Source organism: Heterocephalus glaber, unplaced genomic scaffold, assembly GCF_053883595.1.
Source record: "Heterocephalus glaber isolate CG9 unplaced genomic scaffold, H.glaber_assembly_v1.0 deba00001457, whole genome shotgun sequence".
In the NCBI taxonomy this organism is placed as follows: domain Eukaryota; kingdom Metazoa; phylum Chordata; class Mammalia; order Rodentia; family Bathyergidae; genus Heterocephalus; species Heterocephalus glaber.
Genome location: NW_028258305.1, coordinates 8,068,972 through 8,083,567, shown reverse-complemented (window position 1 = coordinate 8,083,567; position 14,596 = coordinate 8,068,972). Strand labels below are relative to the sequence as shown.

General features: G+C 35.4%; 1 protein-coding gene across 5 annotated transcripts in view; it reads right to left on the bottom strand.

The window, feature by feature from the left end:
- Positions 1–14,596, bottom strand: part of Usp34 (ubiquitin specific peptidase 34) — a 269,176-nt gene that overhangs the window by 196,836 nt on the left and 57,744 nt on the right. For all 5 annotated transcript variants that reach the window (XM_087216017.1, XM_087216020.1, XM_004867234.4 and 2 more), the window contains exons 4-7: positions 12,811–12,861; positions 12,488–12,637; positions 4,728–4,795; positions 912–1,104 (exon numbers count right to left, since the gene is read on the bottom strand). In XM_087216017.1, the coding sequence (XP_087072143.1) occupies positions 912–1,104; positions 4,728–4,795; positions 12,488–12,637; positions 12,811–12,861 (462 nt within the window). The remainder of the gene's footprint in view (positions 1–911; positions 1,105–4,727; positions 4,796–12,487; positions 12,638–12,810; positions 12,862–14,596) is intronic.

The following is a 14,596-nucleotide window of genomic DNA, read 5'->3' as shown; positions in this document are numbered from 1 at the left end:
AGAAAATAAAGTTGAATGAGGAAAAAACAAATAGCCAATGCAAGGAAGCTAGTAATGTCATTATAGATACAAGGTTTCAGGAAAGGCTCCCATTTAAGATTTATCTGGGAAAATGTCAAGACGTCTTTTCTTTATTTATGAAGACTAATACAGGGGTAAAATTTAGCTAATTCAAATTTGCAATGTAATTGAACAGGAAATGTAAAGGAATAAAGCTAATGAGGACTGTAGAAGGAAACCACAAAAGGTATACTTATCTTTAGCAAACTACTGCCATGCAAAAACACAGACCCAATGATACCTTCCATCCCCCTTCTCCAAGAGAAGCCAAAAATACAAATTTTTACATGACTTCTCATGTAAAAAACATTTAATACTATACAAAACAAGACATTATTATTAGTCAAATTTCACCCATGGCCTAATAATCTGTATCTTCTACCTGGGAAAACGAGTATCTACAATCCTCTCTAGTTCTTTTCTCTCTCAAAACATTACTTTTTCAATGAAAACATAAGAAGTTTTTAAATGGTGACCGGGTACAGTGGCATATGCCTGTGTCAGCTACTTGAGAGGCTAAACTGGAATGACTGGATGAGTTCAGGATTTCAAGGCCAGCCTAGACAACAAAATGAAACCCTAGCTAAAAAAATAAAATATAAAAACTGATAAAGAATTAGACCTTGAAATCAAATACAACTAAGGTATAAATCCTTATAAATCTATATACCTCAGTCTCCTCATATTTAAAATAAAGAAAATATAGAAATTATTTGTGAAGACATTACAAAGTAATCCATGTAAAGCACTCACCCTAATGCCTAGCATAAAGGATTTCACAGTGGGTATTATTATTCCGATAGTCTGACAAGCAAATAAAAATGATAAAAAATAAAGCAAATGTAGCTTACTGTTATCTGACTCAATCCAGCCAACCTCATAGTCAAAGTAGGTGACATAAAGTACTTAAATGCAAGATCTAGGCTTTCTTTATCAAAGCATAATGTTGTATCCAACGGTTCTTTCACTGTGCTCCACATTAAGTCAGCCATATTACGAGCTGCACTCTGCCGTAACTCCTGGTCAGACAGCTTGCATAAATACCTGAATGATTCAAAAGTAGAAAATATACAAAACTTCAAAAAACACTTTTTCGATTTTTCACAAAACACTTGTATAGACCACCCACAAATTCAATAATACTCCTTTTCTCCATACTTCCATAATATTTAGTATAGTACAACCTGGAATCCTTAGATTTATTCTGAATGTAGGATATTTCTATGTGATGCTTAAAGGACTCGACCTGTGGTAGTGTTTTTGGCTCCAAGTTCAACTTGGCAGCAACTGCCAAAAGCCAAGTCATTTAACACATTCCTGCCAACTTGAGCCACCGGTGATACATGCATGACTGTCCCACTGGGTGGCTTGTATCACTGGTGGTAGAGGTGGTACAGTCAAGCATAGCAGAGTCATGCAGGTACCACCAGCAGTTCAAGTCACCCAGCAGCAAGACATCTGAATTATGGCCCTGTCGTGAACTAACATAGGGTTCTATACGCCATATAAAGATTTATTATTCTTTAAGACCTGTCATATTTACAGTTCCTATGTTACTAAATTTTAGCTGACTTCCTAGACAGAGTAGAGTTCTTCCTCTAAAAGTCAAAATCTTTTAACATATGTATGTACATTAAACATTATTCTTTTTGCTTCTAAAATCCATCTAGTTTTCTCACTAGGCCCGGATTAATCTTTTTGGCTGACTCCTTCTCTGAGCCTTTCAACATCAGTGCTTCCTGGGGCCTGTAATAAATAAACTGCAAAATGGCCACAAATTATTCCCATTAATATACATAGAAGTCTCTGCAATGTGACTCTGCTACTTCTCCTAACAAGAAATATCATCTATGGATGGGGATGTAGCTTAGTGGTACAGCACTTGTCTAGGATGCACAAGGCCCTAAGTTGTATCACCAGTGGGGGTACAGGTAAGGGTGGGGAGAAGAAAAAAAAGAAGAGGTGTCATCTGTTTCATTAGCCCCTTGAATTTGGCTTTGTAATGTAACTTGCTTTGGTCAACAAGGTGATAAGAGCTGTGACATAGCAGAAGCTGAAAAGCCTTTGAGCTTGCCCTCCATTATTGGAAACTCTTCCACCACCCAAAGGAGTCTCAGGTTAGCCCATTACACAGAAGACAGATTTGGCTGGTGCTCCAACTGACAGCAAGCAACTCTAGCCTGTACATGAATGAATCTCCCCCAGTCAGCATGCCAATCAAGGAATGTTGTACATGAAGCTGTACTACACCATCAAGTTTTAGCCAAGTCAGCCCAGAACAACAGAATCAGCTAGCCAACCAGAGAAATTATAAATGCCTATTTTTTAACATACTAAATCAGGAGTTGTTTTATTACACAGCAAAATTAACTGGTATGGGGCTCTGCTCTAGACCTACCTATATTCTATTTCTATATTCTCTCCTCACTGGTTTCTAAGTACTGTGTTTAGGCTGACAACTCTTATTAGCCTGTTCTGAACTACAGGCTCATACTCTTTTTTTTGTTTTTGGCACCGAAGATCAAACTCGGGTCCTTGCGCTTTTGAGATAGGTGGCATAACCACTGAGCTAAATCCCTGGGGCCTACAGGCTCATACTCTTTTTCTTTTTTTTTTTTTTTTAGGCTCATACTCTTAATTTGCTAGCATCACTTAAATTTTCTGACATCTCAAAGTCCTGTCTTTAAATTCCCCTAGGCTTTCATATCTTTTACAACAGAGAAATACAGTACAACAGAGAAATATGGGGAGGGGATGACTGTTGGTGTCATCCACAAGGCTATCTTTTCCTTTTACACACCATGAGTACCACTGCTAGTGTAACATAATTTCTTTCTAGGACTGTGGCACCAGCATTTTAATTAGCCTAGTTTCTATTTCAGCCCCACTACAATTTATAATAAACTTAAAAGCCAAAGTGATTTTTTAAAAATTATGACTCATGCTTAAAAAAAACCTTCAATAGATTTCCATTGTTAAAATTAAATCCAAACTTCACAGAGGGACACAAGATTTTGAAAAAGTCTGGCCCTGTTTATCACTTCAACCTTGTATCATAATTTTATCTCCCTTACATATTAGGCTCCACATCAGTCTACTTCTACATTCTTAGATGTCCTACTCTTTCTAAATTCAAAGCTTGCCAGGCATGTTGGCACATGTCTGTAATCCCAGAACTTGAGAAGCTGAGGCAAGAGGATCACTGAGTTTGAGGCCAGCCTGGGTGACAGTGAGTTCAAGGACAGTCTGAACTACAAAGTGAGACCCTGTCTCAAAAACAAACAAACAAACAAAAACCTTTCAAAGCCTATGTTCATATGTTCCTTCTGTATGGCTATGCCAATGTGCATTCTCTGATTATCATCTGATTAACTGATTCAGATGGCACCTTTCAGAAAAGCCTTAGTTTACCTATGATATTATCACAATCTGTGTTTTTTTTGTTTTGCTTTGTTTTTTTGTTTTGGTACCGGGCATCGAACTCGGTTCTTTGTGCTCCTTGTGCTTGCGCAGCAGGCAGTGAAACCACTGAGCTAAATCCTCAGCCCATCACTATCTGTGTTATCTTCATCTTTCTCCAGCAGCTCAAATAGTACCAGAAAAATAATAGGCACTCAAATGTTTGTGTGTGAATAAGAAAAGGTATAAAGAACTCCTGATTTTTTTTATCAAGAAAACTAATTCAAAAAAAAAAAACACTAATTCTTAGAACTCTAACAGTTCATACTCTAAATCCACTCAATACAACCCTTCCTCTACTTCCTTCTTAGATTGAGACCTAAACAAAATTCAAGTGTCTTTTCCTCAATGAGACCTTCCCCATATTTAAAATTTTAACACAGCTGAGTGTGGTGGAGGTCATGTGATCCCAGCACTTGGGAGGCTGAGGCAAGAAGATAACCTGAGTTTAAAGCCAGCCTGGGCTACATAGTGAATTTAAGGTCAGCCTGAACTATACAGCAAGAGCCTGTCTCAAAAATCTACCCCCCTGTAACCTATTCTCTAGAACTCCTACTTGGCTTTTGCTTTTTATCCTGTAGTACTTAGCACTTTCTGATGTACTATATTACATATTTATTTTCTATATACACTGTATTTAAGTCTATTTCTCTGCCATATCCCCAGAGCCTAGAACAGAATACTTAGTATGTATTTGACTGAATACAGGATAACCATTAATCTCTTTCATTTTTATATACTCATGTAAAAAAAACAAGGGCAACCTGGACCAGGGATTTAGCTCAGTGGTGCCGCTGCCTGCCTCGCACAAGCACAAGGTCCCAAGTTCGATTCTCAGTACCAAAAAACCAAAAACAAAAAACAAGTGCAACCTAAATCACTAAAACGTTTTAACATTAAATTGGGTGTGGTGGCGCGTGCCTATAACCCCAGCACTTGGGAGGCTAAGGTAAGAGGATGGCCATGAGCTCCAGGCCAGCCTACATACCAAGACCCAGTCTCAAAAAAAAAAAAAAAAAAAAGAAAAAGAAAAAAAAGTTAATATTAAACATAAAAATATATACATCCTAAAGAAATACTATTCATCAAACTGTGAAATGAAAATTTTTCTTGAGGATGTGACCACAAGAGACGTTCAAATACTGTAATTCTGCGCTATAAATTATTTAAATGTTAAATTAATAATGGGGAAAATTTTATAAACTCACCTGATAACATAGGTCCTAAAGGGTATAATATGCTGCATGACAGCAGGAATATGCAGCCATATTCTAATCTATAAAGAAATGCAAAGATGACATTAATGTATAATTTGTGAAATATGGCTTTCACTAAAATAAAAATGAGCACTTACTATTTTGCTGTCTCTAAAACTATACTGTTAAATCAATTTTGAAAAGAATAAGCTACAAAATAGGATTAGACATATATCAGGTAAGTAATCTAACATATAGACATAAAATCAATCTGAAAAAATTAGATCCTTGCTGAAAGGGAAAACCATCTACTCAAATAATATCTTCTAACTATATGCTTCTCTAAACCTTTTTTTTCTAAATCTTTTTTTAAAAAAATACATTCTACATTCCATTTTTTTTATTTATTTATTTATTTATTTATTTATTTATTTAGAGACAGGGTCCCGCTTTGTAGTTTAGGCTGGCCTTGAAAACATTATGTAGCCCAGGCTGGCCTCAAACTTGCAGCGATCCTCCTGCCTCAGCCTCCCGAGTGCTGGGATTACAGGCGTGCGCCACCACGCCCGGCCTCTATACCTCTTTGTACAGGAACCTCCAAAGCACTAAATTCTCTTGAATCAACCATCTTAGTTTTTAATAAATCACCTCATCGTTCCTTCCAAAAAATATCAATTACATATGATTTCTAGTCACTTCAGTAAGTACATAGGGCAAATATATTTTATAATCACATACTGATTACAATAACTACTTACGAAATAAGCTCTTACTGAAAGCAACCTTCAACTCAGTTATAACAAAAGTTATAATAAATCTGTTTCTTTACTTTTTACCACATGGTGGTTTTTTTTGGTACCGGGAATCGAACTCGGGTCCTTGCGCTTGTGAGGCAGGCATTGGAACCACTGAGCTAAATCCCTGGCCCATCACATGATATTTTGACACATTTCTAAATTCAATGTGCTTACATTATACTATTCTCATAAATAGTGGCGTATATATCATAAAAATTCAAAGCCAAACCAAATTAAAAACAAATTTGGGAACAGAGATTATGTCTTCACTCTAATCAAATAACAGACATCTACAGAAACCCTATAGGAAATACTAAAAAATGGTAGAATGCTGAAACTTTTCCTTCTTAGTCTAAGAGAGAAAAACAAGATTTCAATTTTACATAAACTCAAGGTCCTCGATAATAAGGCAGGAAAACTAAAGATTAAAATGAAAGAATAAAAACTAGTATTATTTTGATTTTTTAAAAAAACTGAGATTTTATTATGTAAACAAAACATTCAAATTAAATTTTTTGCAATTAGTGGATTTATCAAGGCTGCTTAGAAAATATAAATAAATGCAACTGTACACAAATATATATACATAAATCATATATACTATACAGGTTTTTTTTTCTTATATACCAGGAGCAAAGAGCATATAAAGTCTTGAAAAACATTTTTACAACAGCATCAAGAAATTCTAATTCTAGATATATACTCAAATGAAATGCATACGGCATACACATGTGCACCAAAAGACATGCAAAAAGAATGCTGACACATTAACTATAATCAATAACATTAATTGTAATCAATTAAAACGTCCATCACTAGTAAAATGGAAACACAGTGGTATATATATTTGTAGAAAATATACAGCAATGAAAATAAACAGATGAGGGCTGGGGATTTAGCTCAGTGGTTTCGCCGCCTGCTGCACAAGCGCAAGGACCTGAGTTCGATCCTCAGTACCAAAAAAAAAAAAAAAAGAAAAGAAACAGATGAGAATTACAGGTGATATAAATTTCACTTTAATAAAAAGCAACTATGCATGAAAGAAAGCAGAGTATGTGATTCTATTTGCATGATTAACAAAACAAAGCTAATCAGGAAAAATGATAATCATAAAAGCATCAACTGTCAGGCATGGTGGCACACGCTTGTAATCCCAGTTGAGCCAGAACATTGCTGTGAGTTCAAGGCCAGCCTGGGCTACATAGTAAGATTAAGTGCAGCCTGAACTACACAGGGAAACCCTGTTTCAAAAACAAAACAAAACAAAACAAAAAAGGAAAAATATCAACTGTGTTTATCATAAAGGAGAAAGAGATGGGATAGTAATTTGGAGACATAATAAAGGAGAATTGTTTTGTTTCTTGGTGTGAGCAGTGGCTAAATTTACTCTATGAACCATCTGAGCCATGTTATCATTTTGTGTATTATCTGTATTAATACTATTTTTCAAATTTTAAAAAAAGGTCAAAAATTCTAATATCCTTTAGAAGAGCCAGGAATGGTGGCTCATGCCTGTAATCTCAGCACGCAGGAGGTTGAGACAGGAGGACTGCCTTGAGTTTGAGGCCAGCTTGGGCTACACATCGAGTTCAAGGCCAACATGAAGTACATGGTGAGACCTTGTCTCAAAAAACAAACAAACAAAAACAAGATAATTTAGAGGGATGAAAATGAGCACATCCACCTTTTATTTGGAGAAAAAGACACACCAAAAAAGAAAACAAATTAAAAATGACAGAGGGCCAGGGATTTAGCTCAGTGATGCCACCGCCTGCCTCGCAAGCTCAAGGTCCCAAGCTCAGTCCCCAGTACCAAAAAAAAGAACAAAGAAAACCTATTCATATTAAAAGAAAAAAATTTTAATAGAAAAAAGAGGTATCATTTACCAACCCTTAAGATTAACAGTCTGCTAAGAGAAGTGAAACTGGGGCCCAGGATTTAGCTCAGTGGTGCCACCACCTGTCTCGAAAGCATAAGGTCCTGAGTTCGATCCCCCATTTATCCCCCCCCAAAAAGTGAAACTTATTTAAAGCAATGAAATTAAAATTATGTAGTATGCAAGAGAGCTAAATTCACACTCAGAATTACATATCTATAAAACTGGCATGCTTTAGCACAACTATAGATGCAAAAATTACAAGAAGGAAATGCAATGTTATTAATCCTACCATACTGCACTTTTTTCATTCCTAACTGTAGGTTTTGAGTTTCGGGTTTGCTATTCTCCTCTTTGGTGCTAACGGAATTCTAGAAGCCCTAACTATAAGTTAAAAATCTCATTAATAGCAAAATATATTCCCTCTTCTGCTATTACTGCAGAAAAACAGTTTTCTGCTTCAGAGCTGCTTCTGATAAAATGGTAAAATAAAAACCTCACAATACTGTCAACTGACTGTCCTATCTGATATAGAAATATTTGAAAATATATAATCCTAGCCTAATTTCTTATGTTCAAGAGTCCTTAGTACATTGATGAAATCAGTCTTTGGACAATCAAGAGTTCAGAAATTATTGTGTCCTTCCAAGTATTACTTACTATATTCCTCCACAAACCTGCATTTCTGACTACATCTTTTACTTAATAATTTAAGCTGGGGTACCTTTTCTAAAGCATGTATTTGAGAGAGATTTGTTTTTTAAGTCTCATTTGCACTTCTTTTTTCTCCATCCATACAAACAAAGAAATCTCTTGTCTTTAGTGGACTATTTATAATTAATAAAATGGCTGTGTGGCGCACACTTGTAATCCCAGCACTCTGAAACTAAGGCAGGAGAGCCAGTAGTTTGAAGCCAGTGTGAGCTACAAAAGCCTGGACTACAGAAGAATACCCTGTCTCAAATTAATTAATTTTTAAAAGTAAAATAAAAATAAATTTAAAATAAAATGTTTTAGGGCCGGGGATTTAGCTCAGTGGTTCCAGTGCCTGCCTAGCAAGTGCAAGGACCCGAGTTGATCCCTAGTACAAAAAAATAAAAAATAAATAAAATAAAATAAAATGTGTTATGTCTCAGATGGACAAATCAAGGCAACAAGCTGAGGATTTAGGAAGGATGCTGTAAAGCTAGAACTAAATATAACTCAATAAAGGGAAGCAAAATAAACTCCCAGGGTCCTAGTGGAGAAACTTATTTATGACTTTATGTTCTATTTCTCTGATTTGTATTAAATCTTGGTAAGCTGCTCTTGCTGAAGACACAGGGCCCATTTCAAAATAATAAAATAAGTCAGGCAAGGTGGAGCTAATCTCAGCACCTGGGATGCTGAAGTAGAAGGAATACTGTGAGTTTGAGGACAGCCTGAGCTACAGTGGTTCAAGGACAGTCTGAGCTACACAACAAGACTCTGTTGACAGAGAACAAAAATAAGAAAAATCTAAACAACAACAAAAAACAAAATAATAAAACTATAATAAGGTCTTTGTGGTTTTCCTATGGCTACAGCCATTATTTCTTGAATAGATCCATACAATAAGTAGAATAATATTTGTACAAAACTGAGAAATTTGCTAAAAATCAGAACTAGCTAAGAACTGCTGTAGCAAATTTTTAGGACTGAACCTTGATCTGACAGTTTCCTTTTTTGATGATTAATTCAAAACCAAGAGCATGAGTTTTCCTCTGAAACAAGCTCAGGACTGTAGCTTCAGGTTCTAAGAGACAGCATTAATTACCCAATAAAACTACTTTTCCTCAAAAAGAATGAATCAGGGCTGGGGATTTAGCTCAGTAGCACCATGCCTGCCTCTCAAGCACAAGGTTCTGAGTTCAATCCCCAGTACCAAAAAAAGAAAAAAGAAAAAAAAAAAGAAATTAATGAATCATCCTAGAAAACAAACAGAATGGTCTGATTCTCAATAAATGACATAAACATTCTCTTATGAATGTGTAATTTACTATAATCATAAAACAAACAGGCACTTGGTTTATCTTACACCAAAATAAGTATTAACTCATCAATTTTTTTTTTTTTTTTTTTTGGTACCAGGGATCAAACTCAGGTCCTTGCGCTTGCGAGGTAGGCGAGGGAACCACTGAGCTAAATCCCCGGGCCAATTTTTTTTTTTTTTCCCTTTAGAAGGGTTGCTCTATGCCTGCCTCGCAAGCACAAGGTCCCGAGTTCGATATCCAGTACAAAAAAAAAAAAGGGGTGGTTGCTCTAAAGCTAATATATTTTTTCACTGTTAAATGTGGAGGTGTCTTTCATTTGTAATAGTCCATGTAAATTCAGATATTCCCAAAGAAGGATTTTGGCCAAAGTGAAGCCAAAATAGCATAGCTAATCTGTTAGTTACTTTTCTCTCATTTCTGACACAAAATAACTGACACCCAAAGTTACAGGGGAAGAAGATTATTTAGCTCACAGTTTGTAGAGATTTTAGTCTATAATTGGCTGGCTCCAAGGCAGGGATGGCAAATAGGGATCGCAGAACAGAAACAACACGGCACACACGAGGTAGCAAAGGCAACAAGGGAAACAGTTCATGGCAGTGGAAGACAGCAAAATGCAACAAGGGACCTTAACAGTGTCTTTCTGCTCCTTTTATCTTATTCAGACTACCAGAATTAGGGCAGTGCCAAACCAATCACTCCGGTTGCAGTGGTTTAGTAATCACATGCCCTTAATCCTGGCATCACACATTCCAGATTTAGCTACCTCCAAAAAAGACTACATAAGGGTTTGGGGGGAACATCTAGACACAATACTAACCTAGCTGCCTAATACTCAAAAGAGAAAAGGACATAAGATATGATCACACCTATACAATGACCCATTAGAGGAAAGTATTGTCCTCTAGATGAACTTGATGTACCTAGAAAATTCTAAAATTTCTCACATACAAAGAGATACCATTTTAATTGCTTAAAGAGACCATTAAAAACTTCCAGTAGGGTATTCAAGACTCAAAAAAAAAAGGGTCAGAAATACCAAAGTCTCTAAGGTTTTAAAATCACCAGCCTCTATAAAAAAAACAAAAGAACCTCAACTGTAAAAAAATAAAGCACAGGTTTGTTTGGTTTTTTTAGTTGGGTTTTTTTTTTTTTTTTTTTGGTGGTACTGGGGGTTGGACTCAGGGACTTGGCACTAAGCTAACCCCCGGCCCATGTTTGCAATTGTGGAGATCAAACCCACAGGTGCTCTGCCATTAGACTATGTCTCCAGCCCCTTTTCATTTGTGAGACAGAGTCCCACAAAGTTGCCCAGGCCGAGTTCAAACTTGAGATCCTCTTGCCTCAGCCTCCTTAAGTGCTAGGAATATAGAAACTGATTACAAAAAGAACTCTAATTTAAGCTCTTAATTTCCACTAAAGTATTAACAATATTAAAGAAATTGGAATGCAGATAAAGAGGGTCAAATCTAAAATTTTTATTATGAGAAAAAGTGCCAAATGAGAGTTAATCAAGTAAGTTTGGTTAAAGCACTTAGTAACCTAGTAAGACTAGACTCTGGGCTTGATCTCCAGGATCACAAATGTGGGGGGGGACCCTTTGATTATAAAGTATGAGTTAGCTGGGGATATAGCTCAGTGATAAAAGGTTGGCCTACCATGCATAATGCCCTGGGTTCAATCCCTGGTATCACATACCCACAACTCCCAGTAATGGTTATTTTGTGAATTTTAGAGGTCAGTTTTAGGCCTTCTCTAAAATTACCAGTGTATAATTACAACGTCAACACATTGTTCAGATTTCATTTCTTTCTCTCAGAGGAAGCCAAAGTTAATAAAATTTCCTATCAATTAATTAAGGCAGAATAACAATAATAGTTAAGTACTCAATAAGAGCTAAAATGAGTAAAATTCACTAGTCCTGAAAAACTTTCTATTTATAAAGTATTAAAATACAAACTTAGCCAGGTAGGGTGGCACACACCTGTGATCCCAGCACTCATGAGGCTGAGGAAGGTGGACTGCTGCGAGTTTGAGGCAAGCCTAAAACTACACAATGAGTTCAAGGCCACACCAAATTACATAGCAAGACCTTGTCTCAAAAAATCAAAACAAACCAAAACCCACACCCAACTTAAATCTTAAGCTTTTTGGGGTTTTGCTGAAAGAGAAAAGGTTTAGTTTGGCTCACAAACATTTAGCTTTTAATTTTAAACCTCACAACAATCCTTGATACCATCATCACTTTCATTTGCAGATTAAAATTTCAATCTGTAGGCTTCAGCTGGGCGTGGTAGTGCACACCTGTAATCCCAGCAACTCAGGAGGCTCACCCAAGGATTGCTTCGAGTTGGAAGTCAGCCTGGGCTACATAGTGAGTTCAAGGCCAGCCTGAACTACATAGTAAAACCTTGTCTCAAAAATGAAAACAAAATAAACCAAAATTTAAGGCTTGAATTCAGGTTTTAACTGCAACTATAAATACAAAACCTACATCCTTCACTGCCACAGTACAGAGTATAGTATTTTCAGCCTATCAGAAAAAAAAAAAGGAAAAAGAAAATGCGGAATTTTGGAACTAAAAAATGACCTTGATACAGATCATTTATTTTAAATATGGAAATATGCAAGTCTAGATATTCAGTAAACCTGAGTAATCCCAGTGTATTCAGTGTTCTTTCTTTCCAGTGTGCCACTTCAATACAAAAAGAGTATGACTGGAAACAATGCAACAAAATATTTGGGTTTTTTTATGAGTATTTAATCTCAGTGAGAAAAAGTTAATGTCAACATAAGCCTATCTTCAATTTTATCTTCAATTTATCTTTTATATTCAATTTTAGATAAGAGATAATAATGGCTATCTATGCATATTTTAAATTTTAAAACTCACCAACTTACTCAAATTCTAATTTTATTACAAAGATCTTTTCTCAAAACAGTTTCTACTTTCAACTTTTTTAAATATCCAGGGAAAAAGTGTTAATGTACAGGTAAATTATTAAAAATCCACCTTTTCCAGACACAAAATGCATGTTACTGAAATGCCAGACATGGCTGTCAAGATCAATTCCAAACAATACTTACATTAGACACAACTGTAATAAATGCATGTGCTATAAGAAATGGCAAAGTTTCAGGAGTTCCATATTCGAAGCAGTCCTTCATGAGGGAAAGGCCATTTTTCCCACAAAACAAACACACATAACGAAGCAAATGCAATGGTACTTCTACATCCTGTGAAAATAAAGAAAATATAACATTACCTTAAAACTTATGAAGAACAATTTCTTTTTATTAGCAATACTGCAAAGATACTAATCCAACATAAAAATAAAGTTGACATATGAACAGAAAACCAAACATAAAATTTTCTAGAAACCTTAGAATGAAAAGAGATGAACACTTACATTCATATCACAGAATGCCCCTAATATGTTACTTTCTTGAGTTGATATATCCTAATTTAAAAAAAAGTAAATAAAATTAGATCGTAACTACTAAATAACAATTTAAAAAGCATACAATCTTCTAAAAGATGAATTCTATAAAAACTCAATAAACAGAATATTCTGCAATTGTTTAACATCACAGGTGTATTCCTACATTGACCTAATATGATTCAACTCTAAGATATATTTTAACTTTTTCTTTTTTTTTGGTAGCAGGGATAGAACTCAGGACCTTGAGCTGGCAAGGCAGGAGCCGGAACCACTGAGCTAAATCCCCGGCCCTATTTTAACTCTTCTTAAAAGAACATTTCAAAAGTGGGTACTACATAGTATCTTTCTTTATTAAAAATGAAATTTTTCCTTAAAAATCATTTTCATTTTGTGGGGTTTCTTTTTTTCTTTTGGTTTTTTGAGACAAGGTCTTGCTATGTAGTTCATTCAGGCTGGCCTTAAATTCACTGTATAGTTCAGGCTGGCCTGGAACTTGCTGCAATCCTCCTGGCTCAGCCACCTGAGTACTGTGTGTGCACCATCACACCTGGCAAAAAATAAGGGTAATTCTTGTAAAAATACAATTTGCCTAAATGATTTTGAAACTGTGCTCTGGAATTCCTTACAAGACTTCCACAATGTGCTTTCCATAAAAAAGATTTAAATTGTTTGAAAGCACAAGCACACTCATCCAACTGTTGGTGAAGATAAAACTAGTTATGATCTTTCTGAAAGGGAATTTGGCAGTATTTATCAACATTCAAAATGCATACTGCCTCTGAACCACCAATTCATTTTTTGGATACTCATCCTGAAGAATCAATTAAAGAAGTATTGGAAAACATATGTAATAATAATGCTCACTGAAATGTCCTATAACACCCTAAATTTAGAAACAATTGATATCCATCAATCAGATGAGAAGGTTACACAACTCTAAATATTCTAAAAATAATCTCTACAGTTTAATTTAAGCAAATGATTTTCATGCTATACAGGTTATACATTCAAAAGGCTGTTAATAAGGTGGATATGTATGTACAAATAGAGAAAGAAAATTAACAAGATTTATGATCAGGCTCTGATGATCATAATTTTTTAAATCTAGGGAAAGATCTGAACTAATTAGGTAAAAATGGTTTTTTTGAGAAGATAGAGAAGAGGTTCAAGGCTTTTGAAGTCTATTTTGTATGTTGATTTTATAGTCAGAAAGCTGACACATTCCTCTGAAAAACAGCTCCCAAAGGAATCTACTCATTGATTCCCATTATCTATTTTACAGTGGTGCATGCCTGTAATCCCAGCACTAGGAGACTGAGGCAGGAGAATAAATTCAAGCCTATCTCAGACAAAAACCCTGTCTCAAAATAAAAAGCAAAGAGAACCTAACTCAGTGTAAAAGCCCTAGGTTCAATTCCCAGTAACACATGTCAAGAAAGAGAGAGAAGAAACACTGTAACTATAAATTTTATGTCTACCAAAGCAACTATAACCAAGGTCCTTCCTTACTATGTGAGGGGTTTTTAATTAGAATTTTACCTCAAAGACCATATGAAACAACTGCTTTCAACCAAGCAGTCACACAAAATGATTTCAAGACCAGTAATAATGAGTCACTTTATTACAAAAAGTATGGAAGAATATAATTTATGAAAATGAAAAAGAAAATAATCACCAATGAACACACTGATTTTAGGAACAAAATAGATTTAGTATTCATATAGTTCTATCATTAAAAAAGTTAGCTGGGGGG